We start from the raw sequence: 22,675 nt of genomic DNA on the forward strand, positions 1-22,675 counted from the left end.
GATGGATTTTTGACAAAAAAATCTCCACTTCAAATTAAAAAATTTCCCAACAAAAAGAAAAAATTTTGATTCTGCTCGGCTACCCACGGATCCCACTGCCCACCAATAGCCAGCCCGCCTGCAGAACCCACCTTCCTTGCTCTCTTGTAACCTGCACGCTGCACGTGGAACATGTGGCCCTGCACGCGAAACCCGTTACGCAGCCCGGGCAGCCCACCGCTGCATGCAGACCCCGCTCGCCTGTGCGTGCCCGGGGATTCAAACTCTGCACTCTGGGGAGCATAAGCAACGCACATAGCACTCTGCCTGAAGAACTTTTATTACATCCAGTGAACGTACACTCATCTACGTTCGGTTTTAGATCAAAACAGCGCAATATCGAGTTTTTTGAAAAAACTCGGTACAACTCGGTACTCGGTACTCGGTATTGCGCTTTTTTTGCCTAGAACCGAACGTAGAGGAGCGTACGTTCACTGGATAAAATAAAAGTTCCTGCCTGAAACCTAAAGCTGACATTTCATAAAATATTATATTTAAATAATTATTTTAAATAAAATACTAAATTGAATAAGTAAGTCAAATAAAATATTATTTTAAATAATTAATTAAAAATATTAAATTTAACTAATAAGTAATTTCATAAAATATTATATTTAGTAAATTTTAATGATATTTTTATTAAAATAATTAATTAGTTAATTTACCTTAGGAATTGTTATTAAAACTAGTTATTTTATTTATTTTAAAATTATTTTTCGAAAATATACTAGAAACCTTCAAAATTTTGCTAGAAATTTCTTTGAAATTTTCAATCAGAAATTCGTCAGAAGTTCCGTCAGAAATTCCGGTTGAAATTTTCCACTAAAAATTCATTAGAAATTCTATCAAAAATTATGACGAAAAATTTTCGTCAAAAATTTATGCGGTAATACGAATTTTTCTAGATTTATATAGGTGAGTATCTCGTAAACCATAATGTGATTGGAATGGATCACTCATCTTACAAAGCATCGCATCTTGTCGTGCTTATCTCATGCACTTATGCACTTGGTTGTTTATTAGGTCACATACTTATGATTTTCATAAATTATGAAATTGATAGCTTAGGCTGTGTATATTATCGATAGCTTTTGTATTATATCATATTTGATTGTATGGCATTCGAGTTGGGAAGAACTTCGTAAGAAAGCTTTAAATGTAAGAAAATAACACACCTAATTCACCCTTGTACACAACCCATGCCATGGGCACTTAATGGCACTATCAAATAGCTGTGATTTTGAATTGAAAGCGGCGGTGGTGGTGGTTGGCAACCCGCCTCTATAAACCACTATCAAAATATTAAGTTTTTAATAATTTTTTAATAATGGTTAAAACTGCTATCTATACCAATATATAGCATGTGTTTTAAAACTAGTACTTGATTCAAATTGTATCAATGCAAGGTACTTAGATTTACAATCAATACCAACTCTCGAATTAGTATTAGAGCTTCTACCCATAATAATGTTTGAGTCTTTATGTTTTATAATTAAGATGCTAATAGCACTTAATTCAATCTTTTTTAGTCTTCTGGTCAATTTATTTTCATCCTTATGCTTTGTATAAAATAAAGTTTGATAGATAAAATAATTTCATGTTATTATTTATACAGAGTATTGATTATAGGATATGATATGTTGTATCATCTAGTCAACTTTCTTTGTATATTAATATTAAATTAATGAACTAAGTTCATTAGCTATAGTTTATTTTCATCATTTTTATCACAATTCACATTGAACCACCACCAAATTTACTCCCACTTATTTGTTTATGTTGATCATAAGATAGTTGAAAAAGGAAAATAGCCGTATTCATGACATTAGATATTCAAAAGAGCATATTTTCAAAGAAGAGAAGAAGAAGCAAGGGAAGAAGACCAAGGAATAATAATAATAATAATAATCAAAAGCTATGTGTGTTGTCAGATACATTCAATGCATTGTCTAATGACTTCAAAAAATTAAAAGAAAAATATAGTTAGAAAGAATCAAAGTCCTTTGGAAAACTTATGATAAATTTTTTATATAAATGAAGCACTTTTGAATGGAAGTTAAAATTCTTAAGAGCATATTACTTACCTTGTATGTAATCATCTATGTATCTAATACTAGCAATTTTCTCTCTAATTTGGATGCTTTGCATAGTTCTTATAGAAACTTAAAATCACATGCTAGAATAAATTTGAAGAAAATTAATAGAATAGTTAAATCTCTCATGCCATCCTTTGTCCATTAATATTACATGCATCAATTATGATAGAAATGATAATGCATATTATGCTTGTTCTTAATATATATATATATTATGCTTGTTCTTTTAGAAAGTCTGTTAAAGCATGATAAATATATAAATCAAGATCACTAACTGGAAAAATATTATATTCATAACCTACACAAACTTGAAATTATTTAACAACTAATATTACATGATCTAAACTTGATTAAAAAATTATCTTCTATTTTTGGATTTTTTTTTTTTTATAAGAGATTGACAAAGGCAATATAATTATGATTTAGAGTTCAAAATTATAATATGAATTATTAAATATGTATAATTCAAATAAGAAATTTGAAATCATATAGAGAGAGAGAGAGAGGATCGATCTAGTTCTATTAAAAGGAAAGATTTATTATTCCTACAAACTTTACTTTGATCATAGAGCTATAAGAAACAATATCTGTAATAATTTTAGGAAATAGTTTTCTCCAACATTCAGTTGAGTCAATGATGATTTAGTTATGCATCGTTTTTTAAAATTATGAAACAATGCAAATAGCAAATTTATTCATAAAAAATAATATTACAATATAAATGAAGGAAGATTATTATCAAAACAATCCCAGAAGAAATTGCCACTTAAAGCATATGTTGCACAAAAGTCCACAACCTTATTTCCCTTCCAAGAAATTCAATAAAAAATGATACGCTTAAAATCGTATAAAAAGATAAATCTAAAGAGGTAGAATTTGCATCATGTTGAAATTGAGAAATCAAAGATTTGTGAAAAAGTTTGATAACATTGATGTTAATCTCTTCAATCCATATGCCTTCAAATTCTATCATCCAGCCTTCTATAATTTCCTTATAAGAAAGGATAGCAAGGATTTCAAATTGAGCCACATCCCATTGAAGTAATTGCTTTCCAAATGTAGATATAAATCTTCCTTTATCATCTCTCATTACTCCTCCAAGTCCAGCATAGTTGAAAGTAAGTAAAGAAGCATCTAAATTCATTTTAATCCATTTTGGAAGAGGGGGATGTAAAAAATTGCAATTCAATTTATTGAACTGATTAGCATCCCAGTTATTCAAAATAGGATTAAATAAGATTTAATAGAAGAATATAAAACTTAACTGCAATAAAACTAAAACAGGATTTTTTAGCGATAAAGATTGAATATGCTACATCATTTCAGAAAAGGATTGAAAAAATGGAATTGGAATTCTCCAATTCTTTAAAACAAAGAGCACCTCTTTCAGTTTTTTTATAGGAAACCGAAATATGCAATTTTCTATGCTTAAGCCAACTATTAGTAGGAAGAGCGTCTCTGTTAAGCCTCCACCAGAAACAGAATTCTCTAGTTTTGTAATTTGATTTGCTTCATCCATTTCATGCCATTTATTTTAGAAAACCTATATTTTCCTTCAAAAGACATAGCATAAATAGTTTTTTCCAGAAATTTTATGAATTAACTCAATCTTATCTTCTGTTTGATTTGGAATAATTTGAATTTGCATAATAATTCTGATCAGATCTCCAAATACATCATGAATCACAGATAAATTCCATGCTCTGTTTTCAGATAATAACTTATCAACAGTTGAATCTTCAAGATTGGAAACATTAAAAAATGTTGGCCAGATGCTAATAAAATTCTTTTCATTTCCAATATTCCATCTCACAAGAGGCTTTAGATGTTTCACCATCTGGAAGGATTTTCCATGTTGCACAATTACCTTTTTGAAAGGTAGACCAAATATTGCTTCCATATTTAGCTCTAATATTATTGTTTAGAAAGGAATCTGGCTTTTTTAAGAAAACTCCAAGCTAACTTTCTAATAAGAGCCAAAGAATGAGAATTTGCTTAAGCAAAAATCAAGATATTATCTGGATATAATAATGTGAAATCCTCTCTACATTGGAAGAGATTTTAATGCAAGATTCATTTTATTTTGCTGAAAAGCTTTGGACAGAATTTCTGAACAAATAATGAATAAAAAAGGAGACAAGGGGCATCCTTGTCTGAAACTACATTCAGGCATTATCCAATCAAAAAACAGATCATGAATCGAAATAAAAAAAATCTATGGAAACAAACATTGCATTACCCAATATATAAATTTCATTGGGAAATTCATAATATGCATAGTTATGCATCAACAAATAGTACTAGATACTATAACAAACAAAATCTAAAATGTTGACTTTTATCATACTAGATACTACCATTTCTTAACTAATCAAGAAATACAAGTGCCAAAAAACACACCATCATATTAGTGGAAGGAATTATGAAAAGAAAAACATAGAAGAGGTTTGTCCCAATGATAACCGCTAAATCACAATTAGCATCACCATCTACACGCAGCTAGCTCTTCAAAATCCAATCCGAGCCGCTTGGGGTGAGATTAGAGGCCTTACGGCTGTGGCATTTGATATCCATCTGGCCATTGCAGTAAATGAAAAACAAAAAAAAATAAATGGGTCCTTACACCAATTTCAAATGCTGTAAGTGAAGAGAGAACGAAAATTGAGAGAAAAACAAAGAAAGATGAGAGAACAGAAAAAAAAAGGGTGAAATTCAACTTCAGCAACTAGTTCTTAATCAAAGAGAGTAAGCATTCTATCATTGTGCCAAAATCACCAAAATGTTAAAATTAAGTTTCTATGACCATCTCTATACAGTTAAATAGGAAGGAGAGCGATTAATATCATTTCCCGCAGAAACACCAAAAGAACCATTTAAGCATTGAATTTTCATCACAGGTGCCCTCATTTCTTTGCGGCAGGTACAGGCAGAAGCTTACTAAGAACATAGCAATCTGGTGGGCTAATGTTTGTGTAGTAATTCTCTATCGTCTCTGTGATCTCAAAACCAAATTTCTTATAGAAGGAAATGGCTTCATCATTGTTTGTTTGTACATGCAAATAGATCTCAGAAATATTCTGCTTAGCGGAGAAATCCAACACATGATTTAACAGCTTCGTACCTGCAGAAAGTCTTGTCAGAGTAGACATTTGGTAGAAAACCAGCCATTAGAAAAAAGGGCAATTTTTAAGGTTAAGCATGATTAGAATGTAATTAGCAGATTAAGCATGAATTTAAAAAAAAATTAAACCAAGCATAATCTACCATTTAATGGGCGATTACCTATTTTTACACAAATCGCAAATCGCCCATCTAACGGGCAATTTTTTAAACAGCCCAAAATCGCCCATTAAATGAGCGATTTTGGTCTGAAATTTTTGGACTATGCATCATTAAGATTTTAATTAGGTGATTAAGCATTGCAAAAAAAAAAGGTAGGCATAATCGCTCGTTAAATAGGCGATTAGTTATGATCGAGTAAATCACCCGTTAAACGAGCAATTTAGCTTGACCAAAATTTTTTAAAAAAATCATTTTAGATTCTTTATGTCATTTAATTTTAATTAGTAATTTATGCATGTTTTAAAAAAAAATTGAAAAATACGCATTGATAAAATAATGTTAGGCTTATTTTTAAGAAAATACTGCTTTAATTCAGGGGCTTGTATTTGCAAAGGGCAAATTATTCAAAGGAGCGTATTGTTTCAGAAAGGCACGTATTCAAACCCAGTGGTATGTCTTTTGAACATATGCATATACTGATTGTGGATATTGGAACCCAATTTTCAAAAATATCATTAAGAGCATATAATCCTTATAATTTTAGAATCATTATGCAATAACAATTCATTTAGCTTGCAATGACACATCACATCAGACGACCTATAAAGTTGCCTGATCAATTTAAATCCTATTGTAATTTTCGGCTGCAAGTGATGGTTGAATATCTTTACTCTCAGCTATTTAAAGGGTGCATGGTAAACACATTGAGTATATTTCTTAAGTTTTTGTATGAGTTATTCATAATATTTTGGCTATGTATGAAGAAGCTTAAAAACGTCCCCAACAAAAAAAAAGTTCGATGATGCAAGCCGATGAATGCATACTTATATAGCACAAGCTAGTGACACTCCCTTAAAGTAGAAGGATAATCAAAATGAGAATTTAGGTGTTGTGTACATGAATGGTCAGAAGACGAGGATTCTAGAATATGCACAACGAGTTAATTAGGGTAAAATTTTACAAGACAAGAGATTTCTTAATGTCGTCAGTTGAAAATCTTTTCAAATTAAGTTCCGGGAAGAGAATGTTCACCTTGTCAGCCCTTATTTCTTATAGATGCGCTACTATGAGATAAAATGCCACATAGATACTGAACATTCCTCAGCAGATATTAATTGTAGCCACCTTGACATTAAACATATAATTTTATATCATGATTGGTGTTCGCATTTTGATAATTTCATTATAAATTTCTATAAAGAGCGGATGAATAAGGTATTACCTGATAGTAAGTCAAGAGAGTCTTCAATGCTGAGGACTGGTAGCAAGTTCTATCAGAAATATTATCCAACTCAAACACAGCTACACTCACGTTTATATATGTTGATTAGTAATTAGGAAAGTTATATCCTCCTATCCTCTTCTAAATGTTATGTACGTCAACTTATTCTATGTTTTTAACATCTTATTTTTTTTATTTAGTAGGAAGTGTGTCTATGTGTTTTTCTTTGTTACGTAATCCGTTTCCTATGTATCTAGATTAAAAAAAATCTATGCTTGATAAGTATTTATGTTTATTTAGCTTTAGTTCTCCTACATATTAGTTTGCATTACTTGTACTTTTAATTATGTGAATTAAAATGTGACATAAAAAGAATTCCTTACAAAATATTAGAAATGATCTTTCTTTATTAGATTGAAACAAGAATAATGATTCGTGTTAACAACTTCACTTAGTGGGACAAATGTTTGATGTTATAGTTGTTGAATTAAAATGTAACATTATATTTATGATTGAATTAATTAAGAAATTTATAATAATTCATATAAATTTTATAAGTTAATTAAATCTTAAACTTTAAATAGTTTATATTATCAAAATTATTACATACTGCTAAATAAACAAAGTGTTGTCCCATCAATATGTTTTGTTAAATCAACTTGTAATCTAAAAATTGGTATTGTAACGTCATTATGTATTGTTACATCATTCAGAGTTGTCAAATCAATATATTATTAAATCACTTCGTATTGTTAAATATGTCAGTTCTGTCAAACTAAATTATTCATTTATCTCTTGGCTATAAATTATAATTAATGTAATCTACTTCAATGCTCTTATAAATTGAGCACATCTTTCTTGTGTGGATGAATGTAATAAGTATCCTCCATTCTCCACTTTCCCTGCAAATATTCTTCTACAATGTATATGACACAAAATCCCTTCAAAATAACTGATTAAGGAGGGCAGCACCCGATTGAAGGAATGCTTAGCATATTTCACTGATGAGGGGTTAGAAGAGATGTCAAGAGCAAATAATATTTAGCGATATTGTATGCATTTCTGGTCATATATGAAAGACTGGTTATTATAGCACGCTCACACCGAAGCTATGGATCTTTCCGATCACAAAGATGGCGCCGATTTGATTGATGCGGGTTGGACATTTTTGCAAAAGAGGTTTTTAAAATTGGGCGAACATCTAACGCCTATTAACATTTTGAAGGCTAGATATATTGAAATTGGCATCGTGAAGATGGGTAGTTTAATATAACTGTTAAAAATCCAACGCCTGATATAACTCACTACAACCTTTACAAGAAATGATATCCCACGACTGATGCATTCCTCATTGAAACATATAAGAACTTGATTGCAATTTCATGCAGAATAAAAAAAGAAGTTTCTAAGTGCATCGGACTAGCAATACATCCATCTTTGATTCAATAACAGATTCAGTTGCTGCCCTACTCAAACCCAAATTCAAGCTCACATGCAAAGGTTGGTGAGCAATATTTGAAGGCATGCTTATCTTATTTTTAACTGTCTTATGTGTTTTAGTTTAGTGCATACCTGTTAACGGCGAATGGCGCACCATGGAGCAAAGGTCCTTTGGAGCCATGGCGCATAGCGCACGGCGCGGCGGGCGTCATTTTGAACATGGCGCAAACTATATAAGAATTATAAAATAATAAGCATGAATATGAAATAATATTGTCCAACATGACGCAAACTTTGCATTTCACAACAATATTGTCCAAGAGACAAGAATTCACATTTAAAGTCCTCACCCCTTCCTCCTCTCTTATAGAGTCCAATGTCTCACAATCAAAGCATGCACTCATGAAGAAAACTTATACAAAGCATGCACTCATGAAGAAAACTTAGACAATGTATGCACTCATGAAGAAGCAGAGTAACACTAACAACTATTACTAAAGAAGATGAATACAACAATATGCCGGGCTGCCTGGGGTCCAAGAGGGCGCTGCCCCCTGGCGGGGTTCGACCTGCCAAGAAAGATACCTAGCGATACCGAGCATGTACATAGCGGTATCGAGCATGTACCTAGCGGTACTGAGCATGTACCTAGCAGTATCGAACATTTTTTAAAAAAATTTTAAGATGTGGACGTCACATTTAAACAATTTGGCGCTATTTTGCGTCGTCCTCCATGCATCATGGCTCATATGTGGCACAAATAGCGCGAGTTATTTTAAACACATGCGCCTCGCCATGAACATGGCACCGTTAGTGCGCTGCGCCATGCGCCATGGCGCACGCTATTTTGCGTCATTGACAACTATGGTTTAGTGATTTTCAAGTGTTGTTTGAGTGTTGTATGATCGTGCATACTGTGATATATTGTACTTAATGTTCATTTCTGTTGTTGGATGAGTATGTTCGTGTTATATTAAGTGTACTTTTTAAGAAGAGTTAATATTTTTTTATGTTGTTTGATGGGAATGTTCGCCTTTCAATTTAACTCGCAATTTATCTAGTTAATTTAAATTAAGTTAAAATGACATTTAATAAGGGAAGTGAATACTATATTAGCTCAAAGAAATAAAACTCATATTCATTGATCACTGAATATATCAACATATACAAAAGTCTATGTCATATAGAATACAAACATAACATCAACTAATGCCTCCTACGTCCTCTGTGGGGCAATGCATTACTACATGGTATGTAATGCTGTGATAGATATACAGGCTTAGCACATAACAAATGCTGCTCGACCCCAATAATGCCTTGCTGCTCCACCCCAATTGTGTCTGCTTCTACAACAGTCGCTGATGTAGTGTCTGGAACATACTCAGGTGGGAGCCAAGTTGGTGTAGACTGCTAAGTCGGCTGAGTAAAGAAATCCTGATCAATTTCCAAATCTTCATACGATGATAGTCCTGCATCTATAGAATGGGGGATCCGCTGTCACTAAAGTGAATGTGTCGCATGAATACCCTGTATATTTATGCTCTGAGTAATGCTTATCAAAAATATTAACCTCTCTACACATATCCACTATATCACCTCCATAATTCTCTCAATAATACTTCTAATATTGTTGTAGTCATCAGAAGTCACTAAAGGTAGCACTGCTCTCTCTGTATCCAAGAAGAAATTACGCTGAAGGAAAAAACTTAAACGATTAGGAGAAAATTCTTCCATAATGAAATGTATAACACACATATATTACTAACTAGATATCACTTTGTAGGTGATCTGGGTAGTATATAGTCGGTGGTGTTTATGGTGGCTTCAACATGTACAATGTTGCCCAGGACCTAAACCACTGCAGGCATTGCTGAAAGAAATGCTCAGTATCTACTCCAAAAGTCATTCCTTCAATAATGTATGCTCGTCTATCCTCACACAATCCAACGTAAGGTAGGTGGTACACCATCCAATTGTATCAGTTTTACCAAGCCCATCTACTCGCGCAAATTTGGGCTCCATAGGTTGAACCTTAGTAATAGGAATAAATCTGAGCTGTCGAACAACTCTATCTGGCAAGTGCCACTCCACATGAGTCTAACTAACAAGAGACACACGAGCTAACCATATTGCTTCTCTTGATAAGCATATATCAGCAACTTGAGAGCGAACTTCTGCTGTGTAGGACTCCAAGTCACCTGCCAAAGCAAACAAATTTTTTTTTTTTGTGACTTCAAACCGATATAATTGAACTACTTGTTATATTGATAATAGCAATGCATACATGACTGTCCAATAAGCCATCTAGCTCATATCTATAATTGTTGATACTATTTGCTTTGAGCTACCTTATGAAGTCTTAGTTCCATCTACATAAACAAAGATAATTAATTAGTTTATGTTAAGCATCACAAAATAATATATATTAGAAATTAAAGGCCGATGAAATAGATTATATATATCCAATAGAAAGGCCACCCAAGCAGACATGCTGTTAGACATGAAGTGCAGGACATCCAACATAAAGTCGCTCCTAATACCAAATTTGAAGCAAATGAATATATCTAGCAATATTTGCCAGCTTTGGCTTTGTCGCCTCAGCAAGTTCCCTGTCAAGTGAGCTAGTACTGATGCCCCTACAGAGTAAGTGCTAAACAAACTCAAATCCTTCAACAAAGGCAAGAATATTAAATGAATCTCAAAACTTGAGGGTTCTAAGAGAAGGTAAGATCCCATCAAAAAGAGAATGTATGCCCGACCATGTCGCTAAAAGTCAAGCTCAGCCAAGTCCAAATATGAATCCCTATAAAAGGCCCAATGCAGCCATCTCAAAGATAAGCATATTTGAGCTTGTGTATATCTCATCCTAAACTTTGAAGAGAGTCGTGGATTGAATGGATCATAATACACGACATCTTGCTGAAGATGCTAACCTAGTAGACCATCACAACAATCAGGCCAACTCAACCATCGTCTGTCAGCACCTACAACACTGTGACAAACCAATGTCAACCCATCAATGTAAAGACCCAATATGAGAGCAAAATCCTGTAATGTAATGCATATCTCACCTACAGGTAAGTGAAATGAGTTTATCTGTGGTAGCTTGCACTAAACCAAAGCTGTAAGAAAACTGTGATCCATCCCGATATACCGCAGCTGACTCACACAATCCAATCCTAAAATCCCAAACCCCTCCATAAATTTCAGACAGTTAATTGGCCACTCAAGTGCCATTAGAAGATACAAGGCAGCTTCCAAATTTGTTCCTTACATGTTACGAAGATTAAAAGTTATTAGTAACACTAAATAAACGTACGATCCTCAAAATATTTTAAGATAAAACATACCTCATCTGTATAGGCCGCTCTGTGTGATCCATATAGTGAGGCAATGCTTGGATGTAGGTCCATCAACACAACTTGCTAATCTTCATCCCCTTATGCCATAGCCTTTTTAGCTTGACGTTTTCATCGAGCTGGTTGAGTTTCTGTCATAATAGTTGCAACTTTGTATAAAAAAAATTGTTACTTTCCAACATAAATAAAAGTGAAAAAACATTAAAGTTAGCATACTAAAATATAATGTTAAAATTTATTATCAATATAAATACAATTAAAAAATAATTCGTTAGCTTCTATAACAGATGCAAGTTTTCATGATATATTAGAAAATAAGATACAATACAAAATTATATATCTTTCATTCTTATACTAAACAAATATAATAAACATATGTGATAAATCATTTGTTATTATAACCAAAATAATGGTCGCGTGTTTTATTGTCAACATATTCAAAAATTTTGAATAAGTATCTTATATATTTATGGTATGCATAATTTTCTAATTACTAAGTTAATAAGTATAATTAAGCTTAAATTTAAAATGAGGATAAATATTGTTTATAACCAATTAATATTAGAATAAATAAATTTGGTCCAATTATATATTTACTTACTATTATATATTCCAATAATATATAATATTAATTTCTTAATAAATACAAAAATATTCATATGAAATATATAAACCCAAATGATTATTCTATAATAAGTAGTTATATGTTTAAATTAACTTATTTTAAAAATAAAAAAATAATATTCTCTAAAGTCCTTATTAAAAAAGTATATCATATTCGCTTTTAATTATATATTGCCATACAACTCTAATATATTTATTAAAATTAAATAAAAAATTTTATCATAAATTTAACATGTTACTTAAACATATTTGCTTTTGATAAAACGAACTAAAATTAGTTACACAATCACACCAAATGAACTTAATAAAACATAGAGGAGAACAATCAAACACTAAATAACATGCATAATATTACGAAGTTTTTTTCCCGACACCAGACAAAACTCAAACAATAATAAAATCTTACATAAGTTGCATACCACCATACAAAACTCATACGAAGGTAATTGTTTGGCCATTACTTTTACGAATGATTTGCACAGTATATTGGGCAGGTTGTTATATTATGCCCAATCATATGACAATAACTGCATATCCTATTACTTTGATGTATTGGTTCATCTATTGTGTTTCATTACCGAGTCGACTTAAGCTTACCAGATTTCCTTCTAAAATTCGGAGGGTTAAAAGGGTACAGACCAACTACAGGATCATAAGTTGGCCAGTACTCTTTATCTGGTATTGTGTTAAATTCATCTGAGTAAGTTATCCTAAAGTTATTCATCGTGTAAAACTCCGAAACATAATCCAGATAACTTATCCTAAAAAAAGTAGTTAAATTGATTACATGGGCACATAACATGTGATAAATAATAATCCTTTTACAACTACACAAACTACTAGCACCCGGTGTGACGTCCACACAGTAGGAACTTAAGGACAACAAATACTTAAAACTCACGCATATTAATCTGCAAAGGTTATGATATTCTTCTTGCATCAATTTCATGTTTTGCAATTTAGCCTGAACTCATGTAGAGAACATATTTTTATTATGGTTCAGTAGTAATAATCTTAAGCTGTTGGACAAACATTCGAACAATATTATAATATATGACAATAATAAAAACTTGCACTAGTAACCCACATATTCTCTTTAATATGTCATTAAAAGCTTCTTATATGTTATTTGTCATTATTCCATATCAGAACCAACCATCAAATATCAAGATCAACTTTGAAACATTCCTTTTAACTAACCATTGATGAAGTTCAGGTTTTATTTTGATTATATCTAACATGCTCTGATTGAATATTTCTGCATCATTGATATCATTTGATGTGTATATCTTATGGCATAGAAACTCCACATCAGCAGTATAAGATAATATCAATGTGCTAAAACTTAGAATATGTCCTTGTATTCACGCACCAACCTAGCATACTGATCAGATATGATACAAATATTATTTCTAATAGCAATATAAGGGAATAAATCATGAATCATAGTAAGAAATCATATCCAAGAATCATTGCACTCTGACTCTACAATTCTAAAAGCTAATGAGAATGTCATTATTTGCATCAAACCCAACAACTATGAATAATATTCCCCTATATTTACTCAATAAGAAAGCTCCATCAAGGCTGAGGACGGACCGACAAAATCTTCAACCAATGATAGATGGGCCGAAAGCCCAAAATAACCTTTGAAATATATATAAACTAAAGAATTGAATTTTATAAACATTTTCGGGCATAACTGCAATAATAGCTTCCATTAAAAAATTCAATAATCAAAAAGACTCCTCCCAACTGCTAATAATCTTCCGAAGTGAATCACATGCTTTCACATATGAAACTTTTATGTTAAACTTTGCCTCAAATCGATATAACCTAGAGAAACAATTGAAAAAGTTGAGATAAAGTTTGACATAAAAGTTTCATACATGAAAGTATGGGATGAACGTCAAAAGGCTATTAAGAAAGTGTTTGACAATTGGGAGGAGTCTTATTGATCACTAAATTTGTTTATGGAAATTATTGTTCCAATTATACCCGAAACTGTTATAAAATCTAATCCACTAGTTCGCATAGATTTCAAATGTTATTTTGAGCTTTTGGCCCATCTATCATCGGTTGGAAACTATGTTGCACGGATACTCCTATTTATGAGGCATGCTATATCGGACACGTGTCGGATACGGATACGCCTCCGATATGGCACAGATACGTGTCGGATACGGCTTTGCCGTGTCCAATTAAAATATAATTTAAATTTGACTGGACACGCATATCGGATATGCGTGTCCTATTAAAAAAAAATGGAGCCGCAATTTACCCTATTCTTTTCGGCTTTCCACCATTTCCGCTCAATATACATATTCATTTATGCGGCTGAAACATTTCAAAGAGCTAGGTTTTCGTTTCCACACAAGTGTTCATCTTCTTCGTTATAGTAGAAGGAGCGGCTCGATGACGCGAGCATAGAAGCAAACAGGATCATCCTTTGTCAACAAAGAGGCTTGACGACGCGAGCATTAAAGTCGATAGAATCATCCTTCGTCGACGAAGCGGCTCAACAACGCGAACAGTGAAGGCGACGTGAGCAGTGAAGGTTCGTTTCTTTGGTCGTTCTTCGTTTTCTTTTGGGCATCAACTGCATCAGTTAGGATAAGTCTTCTGAATTATATTTCAAACTTTTACACGATGAATAACTTCAAGATGACTTACTCAGATGAATTTCACTTAACACTAGATGAGTACTTGTTAATTCTTGATCCTACTGCTGATATGTACCCTTTGAGCCCTCCGAACATTAGGAGATCTGGTAAACCCAAGTCAACTGGATACAGAAACATAATAGATAAACTAAGGCATCAAAGTAGTCAAGTATGCAATTATGGTCATATAATTGGGCATAATAGAACAACATATCCAACATGCCGTGCAAATCATTCGTAAAAGTACTGACCAATCACTTATATCTGTATAAGTTCTATGTGGTGATGTATAAGTTGTGTAAGATTTTAGAGTTGTTTGAATTTTGTCTAGTGTTAGGAAAAAACTTCGTAGTATTATACAAGTTATCTAATATTTGATTATTCTCCTCATATATTTTATTAAGTTCATTTGATATGATTGTGCAACTAATTTAGTTTGTTTTATAAAAAGCAAATACTTTTAGATAAATTACTAAAATTATGATAATGATTTTTTATTTAATTTTCATAATAATATAAGACTTGTATGTCAAAATATAATTGAAAGCGAATATTATATACTTTTTAATAAGGTCTTTTAAGGAATATTATTTTTTTTTATATAAGTTATTTTAAACATGTAACTACTTATTATAAAAAAATCATTTTGGTTGATAAATTTTATATGAATGTTTTTTTTATTTATTAGGAAATTAGTATTTATATATTATTTGAACATATAATAGGAAGTAAATATATAATTGAATCAAATCTATTTATTTTAATATTAATTAGTTATAGACAATATTTATACTCATTCTAAATTTTAACTTAGTAATTAGAAAATTATGCATATCATAAATATATAAAATACTTATTCAAAATTTTTGAACATGTTTAAGATAAATCTTACGGACACCATTTTAGATATGATAATAAATGATTTATCACATATGTTTAGTATATTTGTTTAATATATATATATATAATTTTTCATTGTCTTATTTTCTAATATATCATGAAAACTTACATCTGTTATAGAAACTAACGAATTATTTTTTCAGTTGTATTTATATTGACAATCATTTCAAACATTACATTTATTTAGTATGTTAACTTTAATGTTTTTTTCACTTTTATTTATATTGAAAAGTAACGAATTTTTGTATATAAAGTTGCAATTATTATGACAGAAAATGAATCAGCTCGACAAAAACATCAAGCTAAAAAGGCTATAGCATATGGGTATAAAGATCAGCAAGTTGTATTGATAAACATACATCCCAGCATTGCCTCACTATGTGAACCACACAGAGCGGCCCATCCAAATGAGATATGAATTATCTTAAAATATTATGAGGATCGTACATTTATATAGTGTTACTAATGACTTTCAATATTCATAACATACAGGGAATAATTTTGGAAGCTATCTCGCATCTTATAATGGTATATGAGTGGCCAATCAACTGTTCGAGATTTATGAAAGGGCTTCAAATCTTAGGATTGAATTGTGTGAGTCAGTTGCAGTATATCAGGATGGATCACAATTTTCTTACAACTTTGGTTGAGCGTTGGTCACCACAGACAAACTCATTTTACTTATAGATGAGAAGAACATTACATTACAAGATGTTGCTCTTATATTGGGTCTTCATATTAATGGGCTAGCATTGGTTAGTTACAGTGTTGTAGGTACTAGCAGACGATGGTTGAATTGATCTAATTGTTGTGATGATATATTAGGTCAGCACCTTCAACGAGATGTCGTGTATCATGATCCATTCCACGACTCTCTTCAAAGTTCAAGATGGGACAGACACAAACTCAGACATTCTTACCTTTGAGATAGCTGCATTGGATCTTTTATAGGAATTCATATTTGGACTTGACTTAGCTTGCTTTTTAGGCGACATATTCGGGCGTACATTATCTTCTTGATGGGATCTTACCTTCTCCCAGACACCTCAGGTTATGAGATTCATTTAAGGTTATTGCCTTTGCTGGAGGACTTGGACTTATTCAGCACTTACTCTTTAGGGGCAGCAGTACTAGCTCACTTGTACAGAGAACTTACTGAGGCGACAAAGCCAAAGATGGCAAATATTGCATGATGTATTCATTTGCTTTAGATTTGATGTTGGAAGCGACTTCATGTTGGACGTCCTACACTTCATATCCAACAGCATGTCAGCTTGGATGACCTTTTTGTTGGATATATATAATCTATTTCATCGGCCTTTAATTTCTATTATGTATAATTTTTCATCGCTTAACATAACCTAATTCAATTATCTTTGTTTATGTGGGTGAAACCAAGAATTCATAAGGCAACTCCTAGCAAGTAGCATCAACATTTATAGAGATGAGCTAGATAGTTTATTGGACAGTCAGGTAAGCATTGTTATTAGCAATATAGCAACAAAAAAGTTCAATTATATCAGTTTGAAGTCACCAAAAAAATTATTTGCTTTGACAGGTGGCTCGGGAGCCCTACACAATAGAAGTTCGCTCTCAAGTTATTGATATATGCTTATCAGAAGAAGGAATATGGCTACCTTGTGTGCCTCTTGTTAGTTGGACTCATGTGGAGTGGAACTTGTCAGATAGAATTGTTCGATAGTTTGGGTTTGTTCCTACTATTGAGGTTCAGCTTATGAAGCCCAAATTTGCGTGAGTGCATGAGCATAGTAAAACTGATACATACTGGATGATGTACCATCTACCTTATGTTGAATTGGGAGAGGATAGATGAGGCATACATTATTGAAGAAATGACTGCTAGAGCGGATATTGAACACCTCATTCTGCAATACCTACAGTGATTTAGGTCTTGCGTGACATTATACATGTTGAAGCAACCATTAACAGCACCGACAACATACTACCCAATAGCACCTACAAAGCGATATCTGATTAGTAATATCAGTGTTATACATTTCATTATAAAAGAATTTCCTCATAATAATTTAATTTTTTCCTTCAGCATAATTTTTTTCCTGGACACAGAGAGGGCAATGCTACCTTTGGTGAGTTCTGATAACTATAGCAATGTCTAAAGTATTATTAAGAGAATTGCGGAGATGACAGTGGATCTGCGTAGAGAGGATAATAATCCTAACGAGCATTACCCTGAGCAATGTTTAAAATTGCACAATTAGATATTGAGACGTTCTTTGTTCGTGAGGCGAGGCGTAAGCCTCAAGATGTTTTGATGTGTGAGCCTCAAAATAAAAAATTGTGTTGAGTGCAAATAAATGTTAAAAGTAAATTTTTATATAATACCAAAATAATATGTTAAAATGTAACATATTATCTTTTTATTGAATTATGAATTAATACAATGACATATTAAAAAAATGCACAAGACGTAAAATGATTAGTAGTGATAAATTGCATGAAATATAATTCAAATACAGATATTTCATGAGCAAAAAGTTATTAAATATAGAAACTGCATAAAAATATCATATAACATTAAGTTCAACTTCAAATTATTTCTTTCTCAATTCCATATTCATCTACATTTAATTTGAGAGGATGTTGCTACGACTTTGGGATGCACAAAGTGTGATTGGTTCATATATATATAGTGAGGCGTAAGCCTCACGCTAGTGAGACAAGGCGTACCTCAAGGCGGGCCTCAACCAAGTTGAGGCGCAAGCCTCATAAAAAGAACTCGAGGCGTAAGCCTCGAGGCATTTTTCATTGGAATTGCAGAAAGGCGGGCCTTAAGGCAACCTCGTATTGCATAATTTTAAACAATGACCCAGAGCATGGATTTACAAGGTATCCATATGACACCTTTACTCCAGTAACAGTAGATCCTCATTATATAGATGTAGGACTATCATCGTATCAAGATTTGGCACTTGGTCAGGATTTCTTTACTCAGCCAACTCAGCTGTCAACATCAGCCTGGTTCCCACCTGAGTATGTTCTAGACACTACATCAATGACTGTTATAGAAGCAGCCACAGTTGGGGTGGAGCAGCAAGGCATCATTGGGGTCGAGCAGCATGTGTTATGTGATAGACCTGTACGTCCACCAAAGTATTACACACCAGGCAGTGATGCATTACCCCACAGAGGGCATAAGAGATATTAGTTGATGTTATATTTGTATTTTATATGATGTAGACTTTTGTTGATGTTGATATATCGAGTGATCAATGAATATAGGTTTCATTTTTTGAGGTAATGTAGTATTCACTTTCCTTATTAAATGTTATTTTAAATTAATTTAAATTAATTTAAATTAACTAGATAAATCGTTAGTTAAATTGAAATGCGAACATACACATCAAACAACATAAAGAAATATTAACTCTTCTTAAAAAGTACATTGAATCTAATACGAACATACATATCCAACAAAAGAAATGAACATTAACTACAACATGAAATTTAGGAAAGAAACACAATACGCACGAACAAACCACATTCAAACAACACTTGAAAATCACTAAAATAAAATACATAAGGCAGTTAAAAAAAAGATAAGCATGCCATCAAATATTGTTCACCATCATTCGCATTCGAGCTTGAATTTGGGTTTGAATTGGGCAACAACTGAATATGTTCTTAAACTAAAGTTGGACGCATTGTCAATCCGATGCTCTTAGAAACTCCTTTTTCATTTTACTTGGAATTGCAATCAAGTTCTTATATGTTGCAACGAAGAATACATCATCCGCATAATGTCATTTCTTATAAAGGATGCAGTGAGCTATATTAGACGTCGGGTTTTCAACAATCACATAAAATGACCCATCTTCACGACGTCCAATTTCAGCGTATCTAGCCTTCAAAATATTAATAGGCGCTAGATGTCCCCCCAGTTTGAAAAAACTATTTCGCATAAATGTCTAACCCGGATCAGTCAAACCAACGTCATCCTTGTGATCGGAAAGATCCATAACTTTGACGTGAGTGTGCCATAATAAGCAGACTTTCATATCTAACCAGAAATGTACACAACACCAATAAATATCATTTGCTCTTGACATCTCTTCTGACCCCTCATTAGTAAAATGCACTAAGCATTCCCTCAATCGAGTGTTGTCCTTCATAATTAGTTGCTTTGAAGGGATTTTTGGTGTCATATATATTGCAGAAGAATATTTGTAGAGAAAGTAGAGAATGAAGAATACCTATTACATTCATACAAACACGGAAAATGTGCTCAATTTATAGGAGCATTGAAGCATATTACATTAATTATAATCCGTTGTTAATAAATAAATGAATAGCCTAGTTTGACAGAACTAACATATTTAACAATATGAAGCGATTTAACAACATGCATTGATTTGACAAAATATGATGATTTGACAAGTCATAATGGCATGACAATACACAGTGACGTTACAATACCAATTTCTATATTACAAGCTGATTTAACAAGATATACTGATGAGGCAAGACATATTTATTTAGCAGTACGTAATGATTTGATAATACAAACTATTTAAGATTTAAGATTTAATTAACTTATAAATTTTTTATAAATTAATATAAATTTCTTAATTAATTCAATTATAACAATAATATTACATTTTAATTCAACAACTACAACAATATCAAACCTTTGTCCCACTTTATGGAGTTGGCTACATGAATCATTTTTCTGGATTGCCTCCTATTAAAAGTCAAATTCTCGTTTCAATCTAATAAAGAAAAATCATTTCAAATATTTTGTAACGAAATTTTTTAGGCCACATTTTAATTCACATAACTAAAAGTACAAGTAATGCAAACTAATATGCAGGAAAACTAAGCTAAAGTAGTACTTATCCAACATAGAAATTTTTTTTTAATTTATATGCACAGGAAATTGATTACATAACAAAGAAAACACATATACATGTTTCCTACTAAATAAGAAAAATACGATAACAAAAATATATAATAAGTTGGCGTACATAACAATTACAGAATGACATAACTTTCCTAATTCCTAACCAACATATGTAAGCGTGATTGTAGTTGTGTCTGAGCTGGATAACATTTCTGATGGAACTCGAACTCATACTGAAGATCGTTTCAGTCCTCAGCATTAAAGAGCTCTCTAGGCTTACCATCAAAGAATACCTCCTCCATCTGCTCTTTATAGAAATCCATAATGAAATTGTCAAAATGCGAACATCAACCACGATATAAAATTACATGCTCAATGTCAAGGTGGCTACAGTTAATATCTGACGGGGAATATCCACTCTCTATGTGATGTTTCATCGCATGATACCGCATCTGTAAGAAATGAGGGCTAACAAGATGATCATTCTCTTCCTGAAACCTAATTTAAAGGGATTTCCAACCGGCGGCATTTAAGAAATCTCTTATCTTATAAAGTTTTAGCCTAATTAACTAGGCGAGCATATTCCAGAGGCAATCATTCTCGTCTTCTGACTATTCATGTATGCAAAACCTAAATATCTCATTCTGATTAGCCTTCTACTCTAAGTAAGTGTCAGCAGCTCGTGCTATACAAGCACACATTCTTCGGCTTACATTATTAAACCTTTCTTTGTTGGAGACGCCTTTGAGCTTCTCTATATATGGCAAAAACATTCTGAATAACTCAAACAAAAACTCAAGAAATAAACTCAATACGTCTACCATGCACCTTTTAAATAGTTGAGAGTAAAGATATTCAACCATCACTTGCAGCCAAAAAACACAATAGAACTTCGAATTGACCAGAGAACTTTATATGTCATCTGATGTGATGTGTCATTGCAAGCTAAATGAAATGTCATTGCAGAATAATTCTAGCATTATAAGAATTTTATGCTCTTAAAGATATTTTTGAAAAGAGAGTTCTAATATCCACAACCAATATATGCAGATGTTCAAAAGACATACCACCGGATTTGAATATGTACCTGTCTCCAAAAATATGCTCCTACGAATAATTTGCTTTTTGCAAATACAAGTTACCGAATTAAAGAGGTATTTTCTTAAAAATAAGCCTAACATTATTTTATCAATGCATATTTTTCAATTTGTTTGTAAAACATGCATAAATTACTAATTAAAATTAAATAACATAAAGAATCTAAATGACCATTTTAAAAAAATTTTGGGTCATAGCTAATCACCCGTTAAACAAGCGATTATGCCTACTTTTATATTTTTTATGATGCTTAATCACCTAATTAAAGCCTTAATGATGCTTAGTACAAAAATTTCCCTTAGAAAAAATGATATTCTTCAAAAAGCTTAGGAAAAATGTTTCCTCCGCAACAGCATATAGAGGCGAACAAAACAAATGAAAAGCTGGAGTTTATTGCAGTATTCAACTCGTGAACCCAAACTTTAAATTTCATCTTGCTTTTTCTGTTCAATTCACAGTAACTTCACCATTAAAAATCAAGCCACAATAAATAATATACATAATTTTCGCATACAAGTACAAAAAAAGTTAAGTATAACATGATAAAATGTTTGCTTGATAAAAAGCATTCTCAATATTAATGGCCGATACAACATCCAAGGAAAGAAAGATAGATCCATGTTCATGAGCAGTAATACAAGGAGTTGAAGCGTAGAAGGAAAAAAGTTCCAACTATGGGCTGTATGGGCAATTTTTTTAATCCATTCCTTGCTAATGTGTCATGCCTAGTATTGGTGCAGGGCAGATGCTATCAACGGAATTGATTAGAGAATGGACAATGCAGCAATGAGAATCAATATAAACAGGAAGGGTTAGGCATTTAAAGCATGCTCAACCGGAGTGATGCGAATTAAATTTAACATGCACCACAGGTACTGGAGTACTACGATCATGGTGATCAACAATTATCAGCACGTGATTGTTAAGTAAAAAAACACTCACTGGACAATTTGCATCGTCGAAAAGTGTTAGTCAACGCAGAAGGGCACGGTTTCTTTATCTCGTTTTTTTTTGGTGTGCCAGTCATTTTCATTATTTATTAGGTCAAGTCAACTTTTCTTTTGCCTTTCTAT

General features: G+C 32.2%; 1 protein-coding gene across 2 annotated transcripts in view; it reads right to left on the reverse strand.

The window, feature by feature from the left end:
• Positions 1-4,460: 4,460 nt before the first annotated feature.
• The window catches only part of LOC110093744 (N-alpha-acetyltransferase 50), a 41,696-nt gene continuing 23,481 nt past the window's right edge, over positions 4,461-22,675 (reverse strand). The window contains exons 3-4 of one of the 2 annotated variants that reach the window (XM_028692863.1): positions 5,074-5,256; positions 4,461-4,709 (exon numbers count right to left, since the gene is read on the reverse strand). In XM_028692863.1, the coding sequence (XP_028548696.1) occupies positions 4,684-4,709; positions 5,074-5,256 (209 nt within the window). In that variant the 3' untranslated portion in view covers positions 4,461-4,683. Of the gene's footprint in view, positions 4,710-4,818; positions 5,257-22,675 lie in introns of those variants that run through there. The other variant, XM_020818722.2, reaches the window with a different exon arrangement.

The sequence above is a fragment of the Dendrobium catenatum genome, unplaced genomic scaffold (genome assembly GCF_001605985.2).
Source record: "Dendrobium catenatum unplaced genomic scaffold, ASM160598v2 fragScaff_scaffold_173, whole genome shotgun sequence".
NCBI lineage: Eukaryota > Viridiplantae > Streptophyta > Magnoliopsida > Asparagales > Orchidaceae > Dendrobium > Dendrobium catenatum.